General features: G+C 42.7%; 1 protein-coding gene across 1 annotated transcript in view; it reads right to left on the minus strand.

Moving 5' to 3' along the window:
* LOC117507850 (receptor-type tyrosine-protein phosphatase gamma-like) overlaps positions 1-16,574 on the minus strand; it is a 954,825-nt gene that overhangs the window by 68,056 nt on the left and 870,195 nt on the right. Inside the window, exon 9 of the mRNA XM_034167634.1 lies at positions 5,599-5,783. Within this exon, the coding sequence (XP_034023525.1) occupies positions 5,599-5,783 (185 nt within the window). The remainder of the gene's footprint in view (positions 1-5,598; positions 5,784-16,574) is intronic.

Below are 16,574 nucleotides of genomic sequence, written 5' to 3' on the forward strand. Positions count from 1 at the left end.
AAATTATTTAATTGATTACAGGGTTTGTGATTAATCTAAATGAATCATTTAATTGCAGGTAAATAAAAAAAAAAACTCAGATCTGTATGTGCTTGGGGCATTTAATAATCAGGTAAAAAGGATCAGGGTTATTTTTGTTACATATCAAGGAGGTATTAAACAAGCTGTAAATTAATCTTAAGTTGGGAGAACTGTAACTACGTAATTTGGATGGGTTAAATGCAGACAAATTTGATTGTATGTATGTGTACAATGACAATAAAAGGTTATATTATAAAGAATGTCTATAAAAACAGAAGTTTGGAGGCTGATTCTTTCTGCACAATATGATGCCTTTAATAAATATCTTATTAGATTTCATATTTAAATTTGTCCATTGAACATTAAAAGTTGGATGAAAAACACATCAAACGTTTTTAATGTGTTTTAACCTGTTCGAGTTCAGTGACGACGTTAATTAACGGCCATTAAAACCGAATCAACATTTTGTGCATGAAAGTCAGTAAACGCACAAACTCCCACATTTGAGATTTAACAATAAGTTATCAAAGCAAGTTACTTTGATAAAAAAAAAAAATATTGACATTAACACGTTTATTGCTCTCAGAAATGCGTCTTTATTTACAGACCTGGGGGCTGTACTACGAAGCGGGTTTAACTTACTCAGATGTAACCCAGGGTCAACCTCTTAAACCGGGGTTGACAAAACCTGGTTTCCTCAAGTGGTGTTAATCGGTACTACGACGCTGAATAAGATGTTGATTTGTTGAACCTGTGTTAACCTAAGTGGAGTTTGTGCGTCACCATTTTTCAATGATGGCGCGGTCACCGTACTTTACCGAAGAAGAATGCATGATTATTATGCGGAGCTACGAGGAATTTAAATTAATGTTAAGGGGGAAATCGAACACATCGTCTGCCAATAAAGCAAGACAGGCTTGTTGGCAACGTATTGCTGATCAGGTAAATGCGTAAGAACAATTCAATTGTTCTCGAAATCTGTTACAGATGATTAACCTGTGGAATGTCTAAAATGTGTAAAGAAATGACCTCCTTTCATTAATTATGCCCAGATGCAACACGATTCAGAGGTGGGCATAGGCCTACTAATAAATGTTAGGTTAATCTAATGTTTCCTAAATAGGCTACCTTGACTGTGTGATTGCTATTCCTAATCCTGTCAATATTTCAGATGCAATAGCAGTGCCAAACACACCTGGCAGCAGGTGAAGATGAAATATAAAAACATCCTTCAGAACGGTAGGTTTATATTCATAGCTTGATAAGCCCCACTTCGCCTAATTAATGGACATGCATTAGACCTATTTTGATATTAGTAATTACCCGCGATTGCATAAAACCCTTCTTTGATTTGCATAGTGGATAAATGGCCAGGGAAAATGACAAATGCATCCAACAGTTTAGACAGAGCAAGTACTACCTTGCAAATCTCAGATGTTCAGCATCACCGACGGAATACATAAATTGTCCACTGGCAAAATAGGCACAAGGCACATTATCTGCTCGATCGTCGGGGCATTGCTACACTGTAAAAAATGACTTGTTTTTACAAGAAAACGCTGGCAGCTATGGTTACCAGGGAATTCCTGCAAAACATCCAGCAGCACAGTAGATAACATTACAGACATAATATGTATATGGATTTACAGTGAATGAACCACGGCTGACTCACATTAAAGGAACTGTTAAATCTACAAACAAGAGCTCTCTTTTTTGTACATTTAACTGCTGTATTTTTTTACAGGAATTCCCTGGTAACCACAGCTGCCAGTGTTCTCCTGTAAAAACAACAGTCTTTTTTTACAGTGTACGATGGGTGATGTTACAGACTTCTGGCCCGATCAGCTGACAAAGATAACGAATTCCCTCTATATCTTTCATAGAGAATATCGTCCGGGTATGTCAGCGGATTCCGGCGGTCTTTAAAAACCCTCGCCCTGCGAAGAGAGCCCCTCACAATTTGTGCCCCAATATCAAACAGATCATCCAGGTAGGCTGGCATTGTCTTTGGAGTGATTGAAGGTGGATGGACGGTACTTATAAAGGGAGTGGTTAAGCGAAAACCTCAAGCTAATCCTGGAACATAACCTGCTCGGAGCAGGTTTGCCGCACGGCGTAAGTTGCCGTGGCAGCATGCCTAGGTGGAAACCTATCCACCTTTCATAGTACAGGTTAGCCGGGAAGTTACTCCACACGTCATCAACTTACTCCCGAAGTTACCCTGATAAACCAGTAACGCCGTTTCGGAGTACAGGCCCCAAGTCACTGACGTCAAAACAAAATGGAGCAAAGTGTGACTGAAGGCGTGATAGGTGCTGTCATTAATTAATCTAAATTAACGCTTTATTTTGACACCCACAATTTTAATAGTTAATAGCGACAGCCTGCAGTTATTACTTATTTACGAGCTACTTAGGAAGCTAACGATTAGCTTACCGTCATGCTTTGTGTCTTCATCTCTTTTCAGCTTGTATCTTCTCGTCTTCGTCTTCATATTGTTGTATGAATTCCCAAAGTCTTCTGTACTTTTCAAGCGTGTTTTGTCTCGACGCCAGCAACTTTCTCTTAAAAACTCACAGAGCAGTAAACACACGTAATCCGCCATTGTTTATGTTTATGTCGCGTATAAAACGACGTCACTGCAGTTTGCTCTGCTGACCCCGCCCACATTGAAGAGGTACTATTTGTAGTAGAAAAGGACGCGCTTGGAACCAAACCGAGTAGAGCCGAGTAGAGTAGAGCCGAGTAGTGCTGGAGCTTCGTAGTAGAAAAGCGGCTTTTAGTCCGAGGCCGGCAGGACCGAAGCCCATAGGCCGGGGGTCTGGGGTCCGCTTTAGGCCCCCAGAAGCCAACGGTTTCTAGATAAGCTCAGATGCATTCTGAGCATCCAAAACAGTAATTTTAATGTTTTGAGAAGACCATAAAGTGGACACCATTGGACTTATACAATTTGAAACTGTGGATATAAGTACACTCAACAAAAATATAAACGCAACACTTTTGGTTTTGCTCCCATTTTGTATGAGATGAACTCAAAGACCTAAAACTTTTTCCACATATACAATATCACCATTTCTCTCAAATATTGTTCACAAACCACTCTAAATCTGTGATAGTGAGCACTTCTCCTTTGCTGAGATAATCCATCCCACCTCACAGGTGTGCCATATCAAGATGCTGATTAGACACCATGATTAGTGCACAGGTGTGCCTTAGACTGCCCACAATAAAAGGCCACTCTGAAAGGTGCAGTTTTATTACACAGCACAATGCCACAGATGTCGCAAGCTTTGAAGGAGCGTGCAATTGGCATGCTGACAGCAGGAATGTCAACCAGAACTGTTGCTCGTGTATTGAATGTTCATTTCTCTACCATAAGCCGTCTCCAAAGGCGTTTCAGAGAATTTGGCAGTACATCCAACCAGCCTCACAACCGCAGACCACGTGTAACCACACCAGCCCAGGACCTCCACATCCAGCATGTTCACCTCCAAGATCGTCTGAGACCAGCCACTCGCACAGCTGCTGAAACAATCGGTTTGCATAACCAAAGAATTTCTGCACAAACTGTCAGAAACTGTCTCAGGGAAGCTCATCTGCATGCTCGTCGTCCTCATCGGGGTCTCGACCCGACTGCAGTTCGTCGTCGTAACCGATTTGAGTGGGCAAATGCTCACATTTGCTGCCGTTTGGCACGTTGGAGAGGTGTTCTCTTCACGGATGATGCGAAGGAGATGTGTTGCACTGCATGAGGCAAATGGTGGTCACACCAGATACTGACTGGTATCCCCCCCAATAAAACAAAACTGCACCTTTCAGAGTGGCCTTTTATTGTGGGCAGTCTAAGGCACACCTGTGCACTAATCATGGTGTCTAATCAGCATCTTGGTATGGCACACCTGTGAGGTGGGATGGATTATCTCAGCAAAGGAGAAGTGCTCACTATCACAGATTTAGACTGGTTTGTGCACAGTATTTGAGGGAAATGGTGATATTGTGTATGTGGAAAAAGTTTTAGATCGTTGAGTTAATCTCATACAAAATGGGAGCAAAACCAAAAGTGTTGCGTTTATATTTTTGTTGAGTATACTTTATTCTGAGACTAGCCAGCACTGATTTTATTAACATCCTGGTGTAAATAAGGTATCACCACATGTAGAACTCAAAAAGAATGATAGGTTGAATTTTCATTAAAAAACAACTGCAATGTGGTAAAATGTATTCATAAATATGAAAGAACAGGCTCTTAATAATTATTAACTATCACATACTGTATTTTTTTTCTCAAAATTTGTTTTTGCATAAGTTTGAAAAAACAACAGATCATAAGTTTAGGATAAATTACTTATCATAAATTTCATTTTCGAAGTGGCACTAATGACAACACTCATACTGAACATAATTTCGCTTGCATAGACTGATTTTGGAGATCAAGCAATAATTGCAGATGGGCTTTCTGAGGTCCCAGATAGCTTTTCTGATTTCCTTTTCTAACTTTCAGAATTTAATACATTAGCATATGGCATAAAGACAGCGGATGGATTCGCGCGTCGGGATGCAGCCGCTCATGGCGCGGGACAAAAAACACCTCCGTGTTGGAAGTCTCACAGGACAAGTTGTGACATGCCCAGCTGTTAAACAATTTCTCAGATACTCACTCGACTGAAAAGCCACCGAAAGCCGTCTGAATCTTACAAATGGTTTCCAACACGGAGGTGTTGTTTGTCCCGCGCCATGAGCGGCTGTGTCCCGACACGCGAATCCATCCGCACGTCTTTCATTACAAAATCTCCTTTAACAGTGGAATGTGCCGATAAAGTGCTGATCCAGACCTCTTCTGAAACTTCTCTGCTAGTCACACGACTAGCCTTAAATTTGGAAGTAATCTGCTCGTTCTAGCCTGTCCATGGCCGCTCGGGGCATGGTGCGTCCACTGCCGCTGTGGTCTTTTTTTAATCCAGTTTTAATCCGTGTGATACCGATAGAATCTTCACTGAAAGCCATCTGAATCTTCCAAATGGTTTCCATCTGGCTGTCTGGCAGAGTTTCTTAAAACATTTTCATGGAACAAAGCGGCAGCCACTCCGCCATTCCTAAACAATAAAAATCCGACGAGGGGGGTGGACCAGTGCTCACTCAAAGCCTGCCCACAGGTGAATGACGCAACCGACAGGCGTGAAAAAACTCACGCATGCGCACGAAGGTTCAAGCTTGTCTGATGCAAGCGCACGATTCAAATCCATATAGTTTTTGAAAAAAATAAAAAGGTCGGATAGTTTTCTCACATACCTCGTACTATTCTGACATGGTTTGCACGTAAGACTGACATGGTTTGCACATAAGACTGGCATAGCATGTTTCAAGTACGCACATATATGTCAGAAGGTGGGGGAACATACCATATTTTGTCCCCCCGGTTGAAAAGGTTGGGGGGACATGTTCCCCCTATCCCCCACCAAATTGTTCCCATGGCAGATGATAACCACTGCAGTTATCACAATCAGGTTATCATCCCACCAGAGCTCGGGAGCTCCTCCCAGTCCCTCCCTCCACAGGTTCCGCCTCCTCCAGTCTCACCGGTTTCTGTTTGGCATCAGTGACGTGCGTCTCCTCATAACTGTCATCGTGGGCCGTCCAGCTGTAAGAGACCAGGAAGTGCAGGATGGGCGGGTGGTAGGTGACCTCTGGACGTGTCCAGCGAACCATCAGCGTGCTGGCATTCACATGCTGCACCTTCATGTTTGTGGGAGCACTGCTGCAAACTGCCAGTTGGAGAAAAGAAGGCCACGATGGAAAGGTGGAAGGAGGAAAATTACGAGAAATGGAAGGAAACCAGGACAAGATTGGGATAAAGTGGGGACAGAGACATAAAGAAAGAAAAAATCAGAAGAAAATATGGTGCAGAAAAATGAGGAATGGGTGGGATGAAGGAAAAGATTCAAACAAAACAAACCATGAGTAAAAGAGAGAGAGAGAGAGAGAGAGAGAGAAAGATTAAGAAAGTGTGACAGAGTGAGTGACAGCGAGAGACAGACACGAAGAGTGACAGAGAGAGAGCGAGAGAGAGACAGAGAGAGAGAGTGAGAGGGAGAAGAAAAAATTTTTTAGAACCAAATGCATCAGTTCAGTTCATCATTCCCACAAAGTTCAGTAGAGTCAGAAACATGGAGAGACAAGTCAGTCCATCTTGTTTATGCACGCGCACCCGCCCTTTAATTTACTCATGCACATGAGAAACCATCCTTTCCTGTGTTTTGATCCATTCCTGTGTTTTGATCCTTTCCTGCGTTTTGATTCATTACTGTGTTTTGATCCTTTCCTGATTTTTGATTCATTCCTGTGTTTTGATTCATTGCTGTGTTTTGATCCCCTCTTGTGTTTTGATCCTTTCCTGATTTTTGATTCATTCCTGTGTTTTGATCCATTCCTGTATTTTGATTCATTCCTGTGTTTTGATCATTTCCTATGTTTTGATCCTTTTCTCTGTTTTGATTCATTCCTGTGTTCTGACCCATTCCCATGTTTTCATCCTTTCCTGTGTTTTGATTCATTCCTGTGTTTTGATCCATTCCCATGTTTTCATCCTTTCCTGTGTTTTGATTCATTCCTGTGTTTTGATCAAATCAAATAAAATCAAATCAATTTCATTTATATAGCGCCAAATCACAACAAACAGTTGCCCCAAGGCGCTTCATATTGTAAGGCAAAGCCATACAATAATTACGGAAAAACCCCAACTGTAAAAACGACCCCCTGTGAGCAAGCACTTGGCGACAGTGGGAAGGAAAAACTCCCTTTTAACAGGAAGAAACCTCCAGCAGAACCAGGCTCAGGGAGGGGCAGTCTTCTGCTGGGACTGGTTGGGGCTGAGGGGAGAGAATCAGGAAAAAGACATGCTGTGGAGGGGAGCAGAGATCAATCACTAATGATTAAATGCAGAGTGGTGCATACAGAGCAGAAAGAGAAAGAAACACTCAGTGCATCATGGGAACCCCCCAGCAGTCTAAGTCTATAGCAGCATAACTAAGGGATGGTTCAGGGTCACCTGATCCAGCCCTAACTATAAGCTTTAGCAAAAAGGAAAGTTTTAAGCCTAATCTTAAAAGTAGAGAGGGTGTCTGTCTCCCTGATCCGAATTGGGAGCTGGTTCCACAGGAGAGGAGCCTGAAAGCTGATGGCTCTGCCTCCCATTCTACTCTTACAAACCCTAGGAACTACAAGTAAGCCTGCAGTCTGAGAGCGAAGCGCTCTATTGGGGTGATATGGTAATATGAGGTCCCTAAGATAAGATGGGACCTGATTATTCAAAACCTTATAAGTAAGAAGAAGAATTTTAAATTCTATTCTGATTCTGATTCTTATCCATTCCTGTGTTTTGATTCACTCCTATGTTTTGATCCTTTCCTGTGTTTTGATTCATTCCTGTGTTTTGATTCACTCCTATGTTTTGATCCTTTCCTGTGTTTTGATTCATTCCTGTGTTTTGATCCATTCCTATGTTTTGATTCACTCCTATGTTTTGATCCTTTCCTGTGTTTTGATTCATTCCTGTGTTCTGATCCATTCCCATGTTTTCATCCTTTCCTGTGTTTTGATCCATTCCTGTGTTTTGATTCACTCCTGTGTTTTGAACCTTTCCCGTGTTTTGATCCACTCCTGTGTTTTGATCCATTCCTATGTTTTGATTCACTCCTGTGTTTTGAGCCTTTCCTGTGTTTTGATTCATTCCTGTATTTTATTTCTTCTTTGCACGTGGGCTCTGATTGGACCCCAGATTTATTCTTTTGTCATATTCAAATAATAAGACATGAACTTGTCCATCGACCATATTTTCATAAGAAACACATTTGCACTTTAAGTTTCCTTCCACTTTGTTTATTCCTAAGACCAACAGAGCTTCAAAAAAAAGTTTGTGCACCCACAATATTTACACATTTGAATGTTTTAGTGACATCAAATTGTCCATCCATCCATCCATTTTCTTCTGCTTATCCTAGGTTGGGTCGCGGGGGCAGCAGCTCAGGCAAAGCTGCCCAGACCTCCCGATCCACACACACCTCCCCCAGCTCCTCCGGGGGAACCCTGAGGCATTCCCAAGCCAGCTGAGAGACGTAGTCCCTCCAGCGGGATCTGGGTTTTCCCTGGGTCCTCCTCCCGATGGGACATGCCCGGAACACCTCTCTAGCGAGGCATCCAGGGGGCATCCGGAAAAGATGCCCAAGCCGCCTCATCTGGCTCCTTTCAACGTGGAGGAGCAGCGGCTCGACTCCGAGCTCCTCACCCTATCTCTAACGGAGTGCCCAGCCACCCTGCGGAGGAAACTCATATCAGCCGCTTGCACTCGCGATGTTGTTCTTTTGGTCATGAGCTCTCATGACCATAGGTGAGGGTCGGAACGTAGATCGATTGGTAAATCGAGAGCTTTGCCCCCCTGCTCAGCTCTCTCTTCACCACGACGGTCCAATACAGTGACCACATCACTGCAGACGCTGCACTGATCTGTCTATCGATCTCATGCTCCATCCATCCCTCATTCGTGAACAAGACCCCGAGATACTTAAACTCCTCCACCTGAGGCAAGCACACCCCACCGTCCTGAAGTGGGCAAGGCTTTTTCCGGCCGAGAACCATGGCCTCGGATTTGGAGGTGCTGATCTTCATCCCGGACGCTTCACACCTGGCTGCAAACTGCCCTAGTGCATGCTGAAGGTCCTGGTTTGACAAAGCCAACAGGACCACATCATCCGCAAACAGCAGAGATGAGATTCTGTGGTTCCCAAACCGGACCCCCTCTACACCCTGGTTGTGCCTAGAAATTCTGTCCATAAAGGTAATGAACAGAACCGGTGACAAAGGGCAGCCCGGGCGGAGGCCAACATGCACTGGAAACAGGTTTGACTTACTACCGACAATGCGAACCAAGCTCCTGCTGCGGTCGTACAGGGACCGGATAGCCCTTAGCAAAGGACCACGGACCCCGTACTCCCGGAGCACCCCCCACAGGGCGCCTCGAGGGACACGGTCAAATGCCTTCTCCAGATCCACAAAGCACATGTGGTCTGGTTGGGAGAACTCCCATGAACCCTCGAGCACCCGATGGAGGGTGTAGAGCTGGTCCAGTGTGCCACGACCAGGACGAAAACCACACTGCTCCTCCTGAATCCGAGGATCGACTATCGGTTGAATTCTCCTCTCCAGCACCCTGGAATAGAGCTTACCAGGGAGGCTGAGGAGTGTGATCCCCTGTAGTTGGAACACACCCAACTACAGGGGATTCCGGTAATAGAATTACAATCTGAGCTAATCTGTCGTGGTTAGATGCCATATGTCCAGATTTTGCTGCTGTTGTAATTCCGTTACCATAGAATTGCCCATTTATTTATTTTTTGGTATCGTGTCTTGCTCTTGTTGACTGTTTTACATTGTTACAGTTGCCAGAACGGATGGTCCCTCAACTGAGTTGGGTTACCGTTTATTGGTCAGTTGTTACTGGTCAGTTGTTATTGGTCACTTGTTATTCATCAGCTGTTATTGGTCAGTTGTTAACTGGCCAGTTGTTATTGGTCAGTTGTTACTGGTCATTTGTTGGTCATAGATGCATACCTTTGAGTATGCATCTATGACCAATAGATGAAAATCCACTATGGTGATAGCGCAGTTTATTTGCCAGGGAGGGAATTTCAACAAGTTGAGACTGTGGCCTGCTTCCATAGTCATGTCCATAAAAATCATAGAGGGATATGCTTTCCAAACTTAATACTCATTACTATATTGGATGATGTTGAAATTGAGGATGGCCCAGTGGTTGTTCCAGCAATAGCAAAGATTTCGTGTCTGCTACCTACAACGCGCGTGGAATGTCTCAAACCTAAACCTACTTCTAGGCATCTTATATATGCTACTCTTGAACCACCCATAAACCCAAACAGTTCAACTGTCGACCCCACTGAGGTCCTTAGACTGGGTCTCATTAACATAAGATCACTGTCCTCAAAATCACTGTTGATCAATGATCTAATTATTGATCATCACTTAGATATGATTGGGCTATGTGAAACCTGGCTTAAACCTACAGCTCTCCTCCCCTTAAATGAGGTCTGCCCACCAGCACATACATTTAGTCATGTTCCTCGTGATGCGAAGCAAGGCGGGGGTGTTGCTCTTATTTATAAATCTTGGTTTAGCTTATTAGCTGTTGGTGGTTACAAATATAACTCGTTTGAGCATCTGATTCTCTGCTCTGCTCACGATATTACACATTGCCAAGGTCAGAAGAATAAAAATCAGTCGTATTACTTTGTCACTGTATATAGGCCTCCTGGCCCATATTCTGAATTCTTAGATGAATTTGGTGCGTTCATCTCTAACGTGTCAACTAGTGTAGATAACATTCTGATCATTGGTGACTTTAACATTCATACAAATAAGCCTTCTGATCTCCTCTGCAAATCATTTATGGAAATTGTGGATGCATTAAGATTTTGGCAATGCATTTGGGATTCGACGCACATTAGTGGAAATACCCTAGATTTGGTTCTCGCACATGGTATTGCTGTCATGAATATTGACATCATGCCTCTTACATCAGTGGTGTCTGATCACTCACTTATTAAGTTTACAGTTTCGCTGCCGTGTTTAGTGGAACAACCTTATATATCATTATGGTGATGCATCAACTCCTCAACTAAGACTGAACTAGAAGCTAGACTGCCTGATGTCAGCTTCACATCTGACAAATACCCAGTCAGTAGACAGTCTTGTGGATAGTTTAAACTCAGTGCTCAAAACTACACTTGACATGATTGCACCACCTGTGTTAAAACCGTGCTGCCCCAAATCACAGTCACCTTGGTTCAATGATTATCTGCGTGACCTCAAGCATAAAGTAAGAGGTCTAGAAAGGAAATGGCATCATTCAAAATTAGAAGTATTTCATCTTGCGTGGCGTGGTGCTATCTTAGACTATAAGCGTGTATTATTGGCTACAAAGCGGACCTACTACTCTGATTTGATCAACAAAAACAAGCATAACTCAAAGTTCTTGTTCGACACGGTGGCAACACTTATGCATGGACAACCACCTGTTGTTCGCTCTCCTTTTACAGCACAAGATTTCCGGGATTACTTTGGGAAGAAAATAGAAGACATCAGGGTTAAAAATATCCCGGCATGCCTTAACCCAGCCACTACACCCTGCTATTGAGGTGGGTGCCACTACTGAGGTATTATCTAGATTTACAGAATTTGACAGTATCTCACTAGTGGTGAAATGGTGAATGATCTTCTGCTTACAATGGATTCGGACACCACTATGGTTCTGTTGCTGTTAGATCTCAGTGCTGCATTTGATACAGTGGATCATCATATTCTACTTGATAGGCTGGAAAATCATTTTGGGATTAGTGGGAGTGCCCTTGCATGGCTGACGTCATACTTGACCAGTCGTTCTCACTGTGTTTTGTACAGTAACACTACCTCTAACCTTAGTGACATGAAATTTGGGGTTCCACAGGGGTCTGTCTTAGGCCCCCTGCGTTTCTCCCTTTATATAGCACCCCTTGGGCACATATTGTGGCGTTTTGGGATTACCTTTCACTGCTATGCAGATGATGCTCAGTTATATATGCCGATAACTGCTGGTAATCTCGTTCACATAAAATCCTTAGAAGATTGCCCTGCAGCAGTGAGAAGTTGGATGTCTAGAAACTTCCTACTTTTAAACTCTGATAAGACTGAAATGATGGTTCTTGGTCTAGTGACACATTGGTATCAATGTGACCAGTTAACGCTCAGCCTCGGCTCGTGTGTCATACATCACACTGACAAAATGAGGAACCTTGGGGAAATCTTTGATCCTTCGTTGTCCTTTGGCCTCCACATTATAAATATTACTAGGACTGCTTTCTTCCACCTGTGAAATATAGTGAAGATTCGTCCCATCCTGTCTATGGCTGATGCTGAGACCCTGATCCATGCATTTATTTCTTCTAGATTGGACTACTGCAATGTTCTATTTCCTGGTTTACCGCAGTCTAGCATTAGGGGTCTCCAATTGGTTCAAAATGCTGCAGCCAGACTTTTGACACGAAGCAGAAAGTACAACCATGTTACCCATTTTGGCATCCCTTCCTGTCCCAGTGAGGTCAGATTTTAAGGTTCTGCTACTAACCTATAAAATTATTCATGGACTGACACCTCCCTACCTAGCTGACCTAATTAAACCTTACGTACCAGCCCGTGCTTTACGTTATCAGGGTGCAGGACTACTTTGTGTCCCTAAGGTGAATAAGAAGTCTGCGGGTCACACAGCTTTCTCTTATCGTGCCCCTGTTCTGTGGAATGATCTCCCTGTGTCAATAAAACAGTCAGATTCTGTGGAGATTTTCAAGTCCAGACTTAAGACGCACTTATTTTCCCTTTCATATGGCAGCATACTGGTACAGTTTTGTTTTATGCTTTTTTACTCTTTTAATGATCTTCTTATGGCCTCAGACAGTGGAGTCATCTCTGTGCTTGTTCTGTTAGACCTCAGTGCTACTTTTGATACTGTTGACCATAAAATTTTATTACAGAGATTAGAGCATGCCATAGGTATTAAAGGCACTGCGCTGCGGTGGTTTGAATCATATTTGTCTAATAGATTACAATTTGTTCATGTAAATGGGGAATCTTCTTCACAGACTAAAGTTAATTATGGAGTTCCACAAGGTTCTGTGCTAGGACCAATTTTATTCACTTTATACATGCTTCCCTTAGGCAGTATTATTAGACGGTATTGCTTAAATTTTCATTGTTACGCAGATGATACCCAGCTTTATCTATCCATGAAGCCAGAGGACACACACCAATTAGCTAAACTGCAGGATTGTCTTACAGACATAAAGACATGGATGACCTCTAATTTCCTGCTTTTAAACTCAGATAAAACTGAAGTTATTGTACTTGGCCCCACAAATCTTAGAAACATGGTGTCTAACCAGATCCTTACTCTGGATGGCATTACCCTGACCTCTAGTAATACTGTGAGAAATCTTGGAGTCATTTTTGATCAGGATATGTCATTCAAAGTGCATATTAAACAAATATGTAGGACTGCTTTTTTGCATTTACGCAATATCTCTAAAATCAGAAAGGTCTTGTCTCAGAGTGATGCTGAAAAACTAATTCATGCATTTATTTCCTCTAGGCTGGACTATTGTAATTCATTATTATCAGGTTGTCCTAAAAGTTCCCTAAAAAGCCTTCAGTTAATTCAAAATGCTGCAGCTAGAGTACTGACGGGGACTAGAAGGAGAGAGCATATCTCACCCATATTGGCCTCTCTTCATTGGCTTCCTGTTAATTCTAGAATAGAATTTAAAATTCTTCTTCTTACTTATAAGGTTTTGAATAATCAGGTCCCATCTTATCTTAGGGACCTCGTAGTACCATATTACCCCAATAGAGCGCTTCGCTCTCAGACTGCAGGCTTACTTGTAGTTCCTAGGGTTTGTAAGAGTAGAATGGGAGGCAGAGCCTTCAGCTTTCAGGCTCCTCTCCTGTGGAACCAGCTCCCAATTCAGATCAGGGAGACAGACACCCTCTCTACTTTTAAGATTAGGCTTAAAACTTTCCTTTTTGCTAAAGCTTATAGTTAGGGCTGGATCAGGTGACCCTGAACCATCCCTTAGTTATGCTGCTATAGACGTAGACTGCTGGGGGGTTCCCATGATGCACTGTTTCTTTTTCTTTTTGCTCTGTATGCACCACTCTGCATTTAATCATTAGTGATCGATCTCTGCTCCCCTCCACAGCATGTCTTTTTCCTGGTTCTCTCCCTCAGCCCCAACCAGTCCCAGCAGAAGACTGCCCCTCCCTGAGCCTGGTTCTGCTGGAGGTTTCTTCCTGTTAAAAGGGAGTTTTTCCTTCCCACTGTAGCCAAGTGCTTGCTCACAGGGGGTCGTTTTGACCGTTGGGGTTTTACATAATTATTGTATGGCCTTGCCTTACAATATAAAGCGCCTTGGGGCAACTGTTTGTTGTGATTTGGCGCTATATAAAAAAAATTGATTGATTGATTGATTGATCAACTGTGCCCCAATCACTCTCATATTTGAAAGTGAGTTGCAGACTGGCATTCACTATCACCTGACAAAGTTTGATCAGGATCTGATCCGGATTGTGGTTCTTGTGGACATTTTAATTTAATATTGAAAAGCCCATTTTGGTGTACATTTTGCATTACAGTATATCTCAATCAAAAGTCCTTTTGATTGAGATACAATGCAAAATGTACAAATTGAGATATTCAGTTTGTTCCTGAATCTTTTTTTTTTTCCTGTTTGTAAGTAACCATTATCTGATCTCACAGCCGTCATATCACCAGTGATGACATAGAAAGCAGAATGAAATCAGAACTGAAACTGGTCTCTGAGCACATACACAGAGAAAGTGTACTCATTCCAATTACAGGGCCTCGAAAGAGTCCTGTATTGTTATTTTTCGTCACTACCTCCCCGAGTCGGGGTGGGTAATTTGCATGCCTGCTGCCTTTCTTGGATGTGGTAGCCGTTTCCCAGTCGTCCCCCAGCAGAAGTGGGCCTGCAGGCCGGCTGCTGCAAAAACGTACCATTTACTTTTCACATACAACAACACAGACAGTGGCAGAAGAGATCAAACGCAAGGCAGTTTTCACTCATGGTTTCATTTATATATAAACAAAACAAATTCTGGACAGTTTATCGACATTAACGGCAACTCAGTCATTTTTATAAAGTGAAAATATCACACATATCTTTTAAAGTAATGCGCAAATTCTGAAGATTTGAGCGTTAACCCACACACGCGCCAAAAGGCATTATGGGAAATGAGTCTCCTCTCACCACTTCCCCCCTTATTCCACCCAATCCCGCCTCCCGGATGAGTAGGAACAGTTGACGGTGCGGTGTAGAGAAAATAATCTGCTCTGAACACATTCAAAACCAAGGAGCTAATCATACACTTCAGGAGAAACAAAGCAGACATTCAGCCCGTTATCACTGGGGGGACCTGTGTGGAAAGGGTCAGGGACTTCTGTTTCCTGGGAGTCCACATAGAGGAGAAACTGACCTGGGACAGGAACACCACACACTTGGTAAAGAAGGAACAGCAAAGACTTTACTTTCTGAGAATCCTCAGGAAAAATAGCATCAACCAGAGATGTCTGGTGTCTTTTTCGTGCTCTTCCATGGAGATCATCCTCACATACTGCTTCTGTACGTGGTTTACCAGCTACACGGGGCAAACAGGAAAGAGCTCCAGAGGGTTACCAAAATGGCAGAAAAGCTCATTGGGTGCCCTCTACCCACACTGGGGCACCTTCATGACTCTTCCTGTCTCAGGAGAGACAACGCCATCCTAAAGGACTTGTCCCACCCTGGACACTTTCTGTTTGATGGTACAGGGCCATTAAAACATGAACAAAGACTGAAAAACAGTTTCTACCCAACTGCTGTTAGAGCTTTGAATGACACTGGCACCAAACAGCCAGGTCACATGACACACTTGAAATGAGGGAAATATTTATTTTTGGTTAATATCCACTGACACTGAAATATCCACAGTTTTGTACATACTTTTCTCTTTTTAATATGTAAACTCTTTTTTGCTACTATGTAATTATATTATTTTCTTTTTTATTTTGTGCTTTCTTTCTGATAAATTTTATGTTTGTTTTCTTCTCTAGACCTTTAACTGTGTGTGGTTTGCTCAAGTTTATATTTGCACTGAAAGACTGCTTGACCACTAACATTTCCCAGTGGACTGAGTCATGCATATCAAACTGTTTACAATCTGCTTTGCTTTTCCATCCATAGAGATTGCAAAATCATTTCCTGTCAAATCACTCAAATTAACTCTAATTAACTCTAGTACCCACAATGTATCATGACCTACGTGAGGTGTTTAATACAGACCGGGCATTATCTCTTCCACCTTGGCTATGTCATTACAACTGTTCCATTGATTGACTGCCAGGTGCACCATTACCATCTGTTCAGATGAACAACCTGTCTTGCCTGGAGAGGGAATCGATGGGACAGTACATTAATGCCAGGAATTATTCAACCCTTTTGGTCCAGTTTTGTTTTTGTCAGCAAAATAGGACAGTACCCTCCATCTGTCTGAGGATAACAGGGGGTTGAATATCATAACCATAAAAAAATGATACAAGTATATCTGCTTCGACTCCTCAGTTCAGCTTTTGAATCTGTCCATGTACATATGTATTGGCTAAATCTGATCGTCTCTGTTTCATTTAGTGGAGGGAGATGAGTGAAATATTACCTTCAACACTTCTCTTGGCCACTTCGAATATCTGGGCATGCCCTTCAGTTTGACCATGACAGTTCAAGCTTCAGTCAATGATGTTCTCTGTAATTTCCTAAACCGATTTGTTTTTGTTTGTTTGGATGACATCCTCATCTACTCCAAAACCCTTACAGAACACAGGGTCGACTTCTGCCAAGTCTTACAACATCTTCTGGAGATTTGCTAGTTCATAGCTGAGCTCAATCCTGATGCCTCTGACATCAGGA

This window comes from Thalassophryne amazonica, chromosome 3, assembly GCF_902500255.1.
Source record: "Thalassophryne amazonica chromosome 3, fThaAma1.1, whole genome shotgun sequence".
Taxonomy (NCBI): Eukaryota; Metazoa; Chordata; class Actinopteri; order Batrachoidiformes; family Batrachoididae; genus Thalassophryne; species Thalassophryne amazonica.